The sequence below is a fragment of the Melanerpes formicivorus genome, unplaced genomic scaffold (assembly GCF_026170545.1).
Source record: "Melanerpes formicivorus ecotype bairdi unplaced genomic scaffold, bMelFor1.0.p_v2 SCAF_23, whole genome shotgun sequence".
In the NCBI taxonomy this organism is placed as follows: domain Eukaryota; kingdom Metazoa; phylum Chordata; class Aves; order Piciformes; family Picidae; genus Melanerpes; species Melanerpes formicivorus.
In genome coordinates, this window is record NW_027142375.1 from 3,979,796 (window position 1) to 3,991,828 (window position 12,033).

Here is a 12,033-nt window from a genome sequence, read left to right on the forward strand (position 1 = left end):
TGTCTAAATACAAAGCCAAAAGTAATTCCATATTTTGTGGTGCTCAAAGCATCACTACCTCCTTGCATTGTCTGAAATATGGGTGAGAATGAGGAAAACACACCAGCAACCTTAGCAGAGCCCCTTTGTTGAGTCCTCTGTACAACCTACATGAAGACAAGAGTCTGACCCACAGAAGCAATGTGTAAATGACCACAGTGGGGAAACAGCATTGATACAACAACCCAAACAATAGAAAAGGCATACAGGAAGAAAGCTAGGAAAAACAGAGGACAAGTGTTTTCCCTTTGGGGTGTTATTTTGGGTGCAATTACAAGTTGACATTAGAGGGAAGGGTGCTCCATAGTGTGGCCCACAATCCGCATTCCTTGGCTGTCCCCACACAGAGACCTCCCAGACCACACTGCAGCTCCCTTCTAGCCTATGCTCTGGAGTTTAGGTCCCTTGAAAACCAAACCCACATGAGGAGGAAGTTCTTCCCCATAAGAGTGGTGAAGCCCTGGAATGGGTTGTCCAGGGAGGTGGTTGAGGCCCCATCCCTGGAGGTGTTTAAGCCCAGGCTGGATGAGGCTCTGGCCAGGCTGATCTAGTGTGGGGTGTCCCTGCCCATGGCAGGGGGGTTGGAACTAGATGATCCTTGTGGTGCCTTCCAGCCCTGACTGATACTATGATACTATTTACACTGTTACTAAGAGAAGCAAACAGAATAACACTCATTCTTTAAATGGTGCTGAACCATGTCTTTTCATTTTATTGTTGGAAGGGGTATCATGTAACATTTTTCTATCGTACATATATCTACAGCAAACCTTATTTTTATCATTATATTAAAAAAGCAGTGAAAGATGAGGATATCCACATCTCTGAAGTTTAATCCCAATCATTTCCCCTCTAACCCAAAACATATTTTCCTTCTTCCTGGTGCTAAATCCCACTTGTGATCAGTTGTCATATTTGTGCACACTTTTGCTAACATTAAACTAAATGCCGAGGGAATTCTATTCCCAGTGCAGAGTCCAAAATGTAATAAATAATACATAATTAAAACATCTGGCACACTTATAATTTAAAATAAAGGAATCACATGTCATTTAAAATAGCCTTTCAGTCAGATTTTAAGCAATTTTAAATAGGTTTGGGCAATGACCAGGGATCACTTGGTGCTCTGGAAGAGGTTGCTACCGTCCTTTCAGCTGAAAGGTGAAGCAATCTGAAGAATGTCACAGGCAATTTTAAATGACACAGCAGCAAATAGTATTGGATTCTGATGCTACCAAAGAAAGGGTAAGTGATAATTAGGGTGATTAGGGTGATGCCTGAACACTGTGAAACCTGAAAGCTCAAAAGCAAACAGAGACCTTGCTGGGAAATGTTCTGGACAACATAAAGCAGAGTGCCACTTGTGTCTGCTGCTGTGACCAGTTTTATATGTTTGAAACCAATCTCTGATGATTTACTAAGTGCAGGTGACTGGAAGGCTCTGAGCAGAATATTCTCTTACTCCTTCCTTTCTCTAAAGTTCAAACAATGTGCTGTACATTTTACCCAGACAAGCAAACGAACCAAAACAAACCAAAATCTGTTTTCTTCAAAAAACCTCAAACCCAAGTTTCATTAATGATGCCCTTCCCTTTAATAAATACATATGGCTATGACTGATTTATACCATAAATTAGGTGTAGTGCTGACATGGGAAGACTCCCAAATCTTTGTTCTTCTGTCTTAGCAGGCTCTTGGAAAGTGTCAACATTACTGATTTTAACTCCAAAGCTGGAAGTGTCCTAACGAAAGACTGATAAAGTTTGCTTTGCTAGTGCATACTCTATGAGACCATTCTCATCACCTAACATCAGCAACTCTCATTCAGTTCTCTGAAAGACAGCAAAGATGATAGCTTTGCAGAAGTAGCTTGTTAAGAAAATTCTGAATGCTACTGTCTTTTGAGGATCAGCTTGGAGCCCCAAAACAGGAAGAATCTAAAAGGTCTTCTTGGGTGAAACTGACAATGTGAAAGACTGAACACCCAGGCTGCAAGCAAGTGGAAGTCAGGCACCAGTAGCCACTAGGTATAGGTAGCCACTGTTGAAACCTGCTTTTTCCTTTAGTTTGCTGTTTTCAGACAGCACTTTTGTCCCTGGAATAGCAATAAAGTCCACCCATAGCTCTGTAAGAGCAAACAGATGCCACTTTAAACTTACTTCTTTTGATGGTGCCAGAACCGTGGAACAGGCTGCCCAGAGAGGTTGTGCAGTCTCCTTCTCTAGAGGCTTTCAAAACTCAGTGGGACATGATCCTGTGCAACCTGCTCTGTGCAAACCTGCTAACTTGGTTAGATGATCTCCAGAGGGCCCTTCCAACTCTCGCTGTTCTACAATTCTGTGATATTATGCATTTTGAACTAAGCAGGGAAGTTGTCACCATCCTTTCTAATCTGGCTCAATCTTCCTCCACATTTCACAAAGTTTCCTGAAGAGTTGTTCTTGAATTTCATTAAAACAACCCCAGAGTTGGTTAATATTTCAGTCTTACTCTCCCATCCAAATCATACGGTGGACCAAGGGTTTAAGGAATGATGGGCCAAATGCTGAGGACTGTTGGTAATCCAAGTCAGTTAGAGCAGCTAGTGCCTAATTAAGTGCTGGTTTGTGCTCTGTGCAATCTCATAGAGGGTAGAAATTTGGCTCAAGCTGGTTGGAAATGAAATTTTGTCTATTTCATGTGAAAACATCTACTATTTTCATGCATACAAAGCTTTGTTTTGTATGTATCAAATGCACTATAAAACAAGGCCAAATTTACCCTCGTTTGGTTGGCTTCCTCTTACAATTTCAGAAGTTTCACCAACTCATTTTCCTGCATCTTCAGAATTCACAGAATATGCTAAAGACAAGCTGTTTGGCAGCCAAATCTCCATGTTTCCTTCAAAGGGCAAACTTAAATGTCTTCTGCAACAGGGGGGTTGAGAATCTGTTGATGGTCACAGTATCTTTATTCCCTGCTCCACGGAATTAAACAGACATTTTAGCTGGAGCCGAATAAACCAAGAGCTGACAGCAAAGTATCTGAGCCAGGCTTTCAAAAGAGAGACCTTCCTAACTTCTCTGCATGCTACAGCAAACATAAAACCTCTTCCTTGTCTGTGCAGGAACTGTATCTTAAACCCCAAGCAGAAGCCATGTCAAACTTTGGAGAGTTGATTTCCACAGAGGCCTGTTGGTCATCTCTGACGTAGCATATGGGAACGTTCAAATTGCCACACCTGATTTGCATTCTTGTTACACACCAACAAAAGCAAGTCCTTCTCATCTTCACTCTCCACTGCCTCTATGCACTTGCCAGAAGGGACATGGACAATCATTCCATTCTACAAGAAGAAAAGGGGAAGAAAGAACGAATTAAAAATGAAGGCTTTCCAGTAAAAGCTGGAAAGGCTGAATATTTTATATACAACAGATCACCAGTAATGACTGCACAGTAAAAAATATTAAGTATTGCTCTAAACATAATGACTAAGTTTAACTATGAGCCTAGGGCATGGTGAGTTTTCATAATTCCCTCCAAACTTGACAGGAGTGGTGGTGCAGAATCCAATGAATGCCTTTTCTCCTACTGTTTGTTTCCTATGGGTACAGGTTGGTTGCCATCAGCATCAACTCCAGTACTGCAGGCCACAAAATTTCAAAAGCACAAGTGCTCCCCTTAGGAATCAAAGCAAATTACAGCAGCCAGTGTACCAGAGGATTGCAGCATTCCTACAACTGCAGTAACTGCTATCTTCCTGGGCTGTCCTAAAGCATGACATTTTCCAGTCTCGTAGTAAGAGTTTCTGCTCTGCTGGCTGAAGTCTACTGAATAACACCAAATCCCTCTAATAGGAAGTTTGCTTTTCTCTCACAATGCAGAAGCAATTTTAAATATTTCCCCTACTCCCACAGGGTTCTCTCATTTGGGAGGTTTCAGGATTCCCAGACTCTTTCTCTACCCAAAAGTAGGCAAGTATTTGCCTGGCTCTTCCTTTTACAGCCACTGATGCAGATTCTATTCCTGTAAGGCCAGTAAGACAAACAGTTAAAAAAGGGCATATGGATTTAAGTAGAGTAAGAGTAATTGGCCATTGGAATGTGCTGCTCAGGGAGGTGGTGGAGTCACCATCCCTGGAGGTGTTCAAAAAAGGACTGGATGTGGCACTTGGAGCCATGGTTTAGTTGTCATAAGATATTAGGTAAGAGGTTGGACTTGATGATCTCTGAGGTCTTTTCCAACCTGGTTGATTCTGTGATTCTATTATTCTATTCTATGAGGATTCCTGAAATTTGCACTTTAAAATCTAATTTATTTCAGATAGTGTAAAAGGGCAAGAGGCATCCTAAATTTCCTGTGTAAAAATGGTACAGAAGTGAAACTTGTCCTTCAAATACCTTATTCCTTCCCCCTGCCCCCCAAACCCTGTCAGTCACTTAGTAATCCCACAGTCACTCAGCTGCCTTCCCCTCACAACTGAGTCACCACTGACCTCCTGGACATCCCAGTGCTGGTGGCTGTTGTCTGTCTCCTTTGTACAGTTTTGAGGGATGACCTTCCCATGTCTGACATCAAAGCAAAACAGTGGAGCAGCACCAAGCCGGATTTCCTTCACGCTGTTATATTCAAAGTGCTGGAAAAGGGAGGCTTTGTTTGAACAACGATGGATGGACATCCCAATTCACTTTAAAAATGCTAATTCAAAGAAAACCCCAAACAATTTCCTCTACATGTTTGTCAAGATGCAACCCAAACATGAGCGATGGCGACCCAACAGCCTTGACCCTGCAAAGCGATTCCCTCTGAAGCTAATTCTGGCATAAATATTTACCTAAGGAGAGGCTTTGTGGAGTGTAATTATGCATAAAGCAAACCCATCCTATAATAAAAATGTCTAGTTTAATAACTATTTGAACAGAAGAGTGTTTCTGACAGTGTTCACATGCATTGCAGTTAGAGATGCGCCTGCAGCTCACCCCGAGCAGCCAAACTTGCTTGGGGCTTGGAGTAAATATCTGCAGTCACCCTACACTGATTTGGTTTCTCTCAATAGATGAACTAGGTAGTCTAAGACCAGCTTGGGAGTCTACATCCATTTCTCTGCTGTTCAGGCACTAAACTAGAGTTTTAGACACTAAACTAGAGTTTTAGACACTACTGGAGAAATCTTTTCCCATCAGTCTACAATTGTGTGATGCCTGGAAAATTTTCCACAAACCTTGAGTAGAAAGAAATAGAATGTAAATAAATTACCATTGGATGTATAAGGGAAAATAATGATAAGGTCTAACTATTCCCATTGGTCTGAAAACCAACATAAAGTTAGTTTTGTACACTAACTCTTTTCTGCTTCTTCTATCTAGCAGATACTAACTGGTGCTTCTGCTGGCTTGCTGACCTTGGCTGCGCTACTTTGTTGTGGTTAAGTACCAACAGCTACTCTCTGCTCTCCTCTCTCTTCACCTTCTACAGCAGGGCAGGGAGTGGGAAGCTGTTGGTAACCCCCTGGTTTTGTCCAGGGGGGTTCTTGTGCTGTTTATAAATGGTAAATATATGCAAATATTGTATATTTTGTACAGATTCATTGCATTTCATATTTTAGATTGCAGTCTTCCCTGTAAATACAGCTTCATTTGCTTTCAACTGAGCTGGCCTGGCAATTTTATACTGGGGGGAGGGGGGGGTAATTTCAACCCACCACAAATGGTTACATGCATTTTTACTCCCAGCTGTTCTGTTCTTCAGACACTACAAAATACACCAACAAACAGGCACCTAATGATGTCTGCTAGAGCAAAGTGTGGGTATCTGGCCTCAGCAAGACATGAAACGCTGTCATTTTTCCAGTGACACTCAGCTGCAGGAGTGTGGGCTCCATTGCCTTAGCACATGCCTCATTTTGGACACTTCAGTATTGCCACTAGTGTCAGCCCAGCTCTTTACATGTTGGAGTGAGTGTCCTCTGGATGATTCCCTAGATCTGATACTTAAGGTAGATGGTACCTGGGTGAGGCTGTCACTGCAAGGGGAGAGTTTGATAGAGCCTTCTGCGATGGCTCTTCCAGGTCTGTAATCCGCACAGAAGCCGACACCAGTATTGTAAAGCTGTAAGGAAAGGTTTATACTGAGATAAAGCACAATCAAATACAACCTACATAGCCTTCAGCTAACTTTTTTTGGGTGGTGTGATTATATTTGTTTACATGGTTGGGGTGTTTTGGGGTTTTTTTTGCTCATAATTAGGCACTATTCTTTTCTTTCAGATGAGATCTTGCATGTCGGTCTTGCAAACTGATCTGGCATAAAAGGCAATCTCATCAAAGGTCAGTGTCACCCAGTGAAGTTTGCCTGAGGTTTGGTTTTGTTTGCACTTCTGGTTTTAACTACTCTGGCAGACAGAGGAAACCCTGCCAAAATGTTTTACACTAATGGAGAAATTGCACTTCAGCTGGACAGTGTGCTCAGTAAAAAAAAAATCCAAGGTGAGAAAAAGAAGAAGAAAAACAACAACCCCACGTGACAATTCCTGTCACCCACACTCACTTCTCACACTCCACTCAAGCTAAGTTCCCTAACTAAGAACAGAAAAAAATATTAAAAGCACATGACAAAATCTGGCTACAGATAGCAGAGTGTGATTTAATTAGTGGATCTCCTTGCCTTGCCAGGCTTCCCTTCCAGGAAGGCTGCCTGAAATAAATGAATATTTCAATTAATTATCATTTTCAACTCATGAGTTAAAAAAAAGAGTAACTAAAAAGAAGAACATTGCCTTCTCTACACAGCCAGCCAAGGAGCTGCTATTGCTACTCATTCTGCCCTTGGGAGTAGTGCAGAACTGGAGAAATGCTTTTTTTTTCTCTTCATGCACACAGGTCAGCACAGAGATGCCTCAGCTGCTGTTACAGCTGCTGTCTGCATAAGGTCTTTTCCTTTACTAACAGCACCTAAAGAATCTAAGGTTAGCATCCTCTGAGCTGTGACACTGAACTGAGTCAGGGTTGGGCCACTGGGTGGTTTCCAATGCTCATGTGAGAATCTGGACCAGCTGTTTGCCTCCTCTTTACTTATCCCCTCCCTGTTGCATTGTCTGTTTGGACAATAAACATTTCAAAGCAGGCACAGCTTCTCACCCTATGGTCACTGAGTACTTAGCACATGGCAGCAATGCTGGGGTCTGGGAACCTTGCAAAACCACAAATCATTCTTTATAGTGTGATTTCTCTTACCCTGCCAGAGAGTCTTGGTGTGTCTTCACGTTGGGAGAGTTCAGGGTACACATTTGATAGAAACCACTGGAAATTCCTACAGCCCAGTCTCTTCTGCAGCTGAAGTCTCTCACTGCAGTCTGGCTTCTCTGCCTTTATGGAGAAAGCAGAGGGGCAACAAGTTTACAACAAGTATTTGTGTTGGAGATGCTAGAAGTTAAAATGACTGCATAGGAATTATTTGTACCACCTCTTCTATACTGCATGTCATAGATTTTGATATGTATCTCTTACAAGCACTCAGAGGAGAGGGACCAGTTATAGCTTTGTGCTAAAACAGTACTTAGTCTGGCATAGTGTCAGAAGTAAACATTTCAGGATCAGCCTACACTGTGAAAACAAGTATTTCCTCTAAAAAATATGATTATATTGCAAGATAAGTCAGTCTTTGTCCTCATTTTAATTAAAAGAAGGGGAGGAAAAAGAAAGTCAGGGCCAAGTTTGCAGTGAAAGCAGTGGAATTGTATTAGATTGTCATTAAGTATACAATTTGCCCTGCTGATTACAATTCAATTTCCTGGCCTTTAGCAGCCCACATTATCCAGTTATTGTCAGTTCTCCATGACAAGAGGATCCAATGTGGCCCAGAATATAGTCTATCACATTATCATCTGATATGTCACTAAATCCAGTAGGAGAATGGTTTTTGTGGCTGTACAGGCATAAAATCTATCCTATGATACATGTGTTTTCTTGAATGCTATGCACTCAGGATGAAGTCTCACCCTGCCTCTAGCAATTCTGTTCTGAAAAAACCCCAGGTGCCTTCAACCCTTGGTGCAGCTGTGGGCACCTGCCTGGAATATCTGTGGGTATTTAGCACTCAAGATTGCTAACAGGGTGCTGAAAACCTCAAAGCAGGTAAGTTTCTAATCCTTCTGTTTCAAAACCACACAAAACATTCTCCTAAACCTCTCAGTTCCCCCATACTAAAATATATCACCACCATTAAGGGTCTCTCTCCTCTTTCTTGATAGCAGTAGATCTTGCCCTTCATATTTGCCCAGGTAGGTGGTGGAGTCCCCATCCCTGGAGGTGTTCAAGAGGGGATTGGATGTGGCACTTGGTGCCATGGTCTAGTCATGAGGTCTGTGGTGACAGGTTGGACTTGATGATCTTTGAGCTCTATTCCAACCTTAGTGATACTGTGATATTTCTGCTTTTCAAAAATGCAGTTTGGGATTCCAGGAAATGGGTCTGGATTCCTAGAAATTAAAATTGGTAACATAAGCAAAGATTGCCCATAAATAACTTCTCTTCAGACCAGCCATTTCTCTGCAGCCAGAAGAAAAAGAAAAAAAGAAAAAGAAGACACAAAGAAAGAGGACTTTGCAACATGCCTGAGAAACACTGACAAATGAAGGGCCCTGGAGATCAGGGCAGATGTAACTGTTTCTACAGACAAGGAACCTACTGAGGTTCAGCAAGGATAAGTGCAGAGTCCTGCATCTGGGAAGGAAGAATAAACTGCAGAAGGACCTGGGAGTGCTGGTGGATAACAAGTTCTGCATGGGACAGCAGTGTGCCCTGGTGGCCAAGAGGACCAAGGGGGTCTTGGGGTTCATTAAGAGAAGTGTGTCCAGCAGATCAAGGGAGGTTCTCCTCCCCCTCTCCTCTGCCCTGATGAGACCTCACCAGGAATATTGCATCCAGTTTTGGGCTCTCCAGTTCAGAAGGGACAGGGATCTGCTTGAGAGAGTCCAATGGAGGGCTACAAGGATGATGAAGGGACTGGAGGACTGCCTTGTGAGGAGAGGCTGAGAGCCCTGGGGCTGTTCAGTCTGGAGAAGAGAAGACTGAGAGGGGATTTAACCAATGTTTCTAAATCTCTGAGGGCTGGGGGTCAAGCGGGAGGGGTTAGGTTCCGCTCAGTTGCACCCTGTGATACGACAAAGGGTAATGGAGAGAAACTACAGCACAGGAGGTTCCACCCCAATGTGAGGAGGAACTTCTTTACTGTCAGGGTCACAGAGCACTGGAACAAGCTGCTCAGAGATGTTGTGGAGTCTCCTTCCCTGGAGACTTTCAAGACCCATCTGGATGCATTCCTGTGTGACCTGTGCTAGATTGGATGGTCCTGCTCTGGCAGGAGGTTGAACTCGATGATCTTTGGAGGTCCCTTCCAACCCCTAATAGCCTGTGAGCCTGTGAGCCTGTGACAGGCTGAAGGAGCTGGGGTTGTTCATCCAGGAGAAGAGGAAGCTCCAGGGATACCCAATAGCAGCCTTCCAGTACCTGAAGGGGGCCTACAAGAAGGATGGAGAGAGACTTTTTACAAAGGCCTGCAGTGACAGGACAAGGGGCAGTGGCTTCAAAGTACAGAAGAACAGATTTAGGTTGGATGTTAAGAACAAATTCTTCACTATGAGGGTGGTGGAACACTGGAAGAGGTTGCCCAGGGAGGTGGTTGAGGCTCCTTCCCTGGAGATATTCAAGGTGTGGCTGGGCAGCCTGATCCAGCTGGGGATGTCCCTGCTGAGTGCAGGGAGGTTGGACTGGATGACCTCTGTAGGTCCCTTCCAGCTGGGACCATTCTGTGATTCTGTGCTTGTCTGATTCAAATATTCTTTCAGGCTAAAGGTCATGGTGCTTACAGCTAGTGCAGCTAGTATCATTGATGGCTATAGTTTTTAGTACAGAAGATTGCTTCTGAGTTGACAAGAAAGGCTTTCAGGGAATTATACTATGATTTGAAGACCTATCTGACCATCTTCCATGACTTGGCCTAACATCTGCCTTGCAATTAACATGGCTGTAACTCTTGTGAGTCAAATGGTGAACTTCTGGCCAGAGGAGATCAAACCTACAACACAGACAAGGAGGGAGGAGCTTTTTTAAAAAGTGAAAATAGAACTGGAAAAAAAAAAAGGAGGGGGAGGAATACGACAGCCTCAGACTCTAGGATTAGCATAGCAGATTGCCTAGAGAGGCAGATCCACTGGAGGTCAGACTAGCTGACAGGACAAAGGCCGCACCAATTCACAGTCCTTTTCCTTTCTCCACTACAATGTAGCTCCTCCTGGATCTAGCTTTAATTAGATGATGGCCAGCTCTGCACTGATGGAGGCATGCAGGACTGAAATTCAGCAGCAAAACTGGGTGGGCAACATTGCATAGCACCTACTCGTGCTCTGCCTAAGTGTTTTCACTGAACCTTCTTCTTGAAGGTATGGCATTGTTAAGTGAACAAGAAGATGCATGGCATATTCCTTCACAGCTGCTCACCGCTGCCTTGTAGGAGAGAATAGAATAGAATAGGATAGAATAGAATAGAATAGAATAGAATAGAATAGAATAGAATAGAATAGAATAGAATAGACCAGACCAGGTTGGAAGAGACCTTCGAGATCATCACGTCCAACCTATCATCCAACACCACCTAATCAACTAAACCATGCAACCAAGCACCCTATCAAGTCTCCTCCTGAACACCCCCAACCATTACAAGAAAAGGCATGGAGCCAGAGAATTTCTGAGAACTGCAGTGACACTAAGAACTTCACATTATTAAAACCTCATCATTAATGACATTAACCACAGCTGCATGACTCTCAGTCAACAAACCTCCACTGGTTTGTAATATGTAGCTATACAGTCCCTTGCCTGATCCTGATCTGCAATGGATTGATTATATAGTGGCTTAAAAACAAGTGTGGCTGCTCTGGAATTGCTATACAGCAGGTAGTTTGTAGATTCTTCAAGTGTGACTACATGCCAGGGCTATGCCACATGCCATGCTGCAAACCTTAGCACACAGGCTGCTGGGAACTCAAATCCCTAGTGGTTGGACTGCTGCCTGCATGATGCTTCCGACAATAAAAACAACTTGTAAATAGCTGCTATGCTAAAATGTGGCTTTCTCAGTTACAGACAGTTCTGTCTGATCTGACAGCTCTTCTACTGGAAGATTTCATAGAGAGACTATCCTTAGCGTTGTCCATGTTGAGCATTTGACTTCACACAGCAACCCCTACCTCTGCTCCACCCCCTTCACCTACCGCAACACACACTCCCTCCCTCAGAAATGAATGACTACTGCTGGCTTTACCTTGCTGATTAAGAAGGCCACTGTGTCATGCTTGTAGAAGTTCTCTTTAAAGGAGCCCAGCCAGGTCTCTGCTATTCGGATTTTGTTCCTCATAATGGCCTCTTCATAGGAGAAAGCATGGGGGAAGTGGTTTCGATAAACATGCCCAACTCGGGAGCACGGAATGACTTCTACAGAGCCACCACAAAGCCAGGTCTGAAACACAGAGGTGAAAGCACAAAAAGAGATTACCTTTCTCTAATAAAAAACCAAACAGAGAAGCTCTTATGCTATAGACTCTGCCTCAGGAAATCCTCATCTGGACATTTCTGGGAGCACCATTATTATGGGCTCGGTGGTAGTTCTAGGCTGTGCCTACAAAAGTTTCCACAGATCTCGAGTAGAAGGTGGTAGAATGTAAATACATTACCAATGGATGTAAAAGGGGAAGTAATGATAAACTCTAGATAATCCAATTGGTCTGATTAATAACACAAAGCTAGTTGTAAAAACTTTTTCTCTTTTCAGCTGGTGCTTTTGCTTAGTTCTTAGTGACCTTGAATGCATTCTTGTTGTGGCTAAATACTAACAGCCTACTCTCTGCTCTTCTCTCTCTCTCTTTTACTTTGTATAAGGCAGGGGAAGGGGGCAGAAGTTGTGGGTAACCCCGTGGTTTTGTCCAGGGGGGTTCCTGTGTTGGAATGGAATGGAATGGAA

At 43.3% G+C, this 12,033-nt stretch overlaps 1 protein-coding gene across 1 annotated transcript in view; it reads right to left on the reverse strand.

Annotated features, from left to right (window-relative positions):
• Nucleotides 1–733: 733 nt before the first annotated feature.
• GALNT15 (polypeptide N-acetylgalactosaminyltransferase 15) overlaps nt 734–12,033 on the reverse strand; it is a 24,479-nt gene continuing 13,179 nt past the window's right edge. Inside the window, exons 6-10 of the mRNA XM_068152344.1 lie at nt 11,338–11,532; nt 7,251–7,382; nt 6,025–6,126; nt 4,514–4,654; nt 734–3,364 (exon numbers count right to left, since the gene is read on the reverse strand). Of these exons, the coding sequence (XP_068008445.1) occupies nt 3,218–3,364; nt 4,514–4,654; nt 6,025–6,126; nt 7,251–7,382; nt 11,338–11,532 (717 nt within the window). The 3' untranslated portion in view covers nt 734–3,217. The remainder of the gene's footprint in view (nt 3,365–4,513; nt 4,655–6,024; nt 6,127–7,250; nt 7,383–11,337; nt 11,533–12,033) is intronic.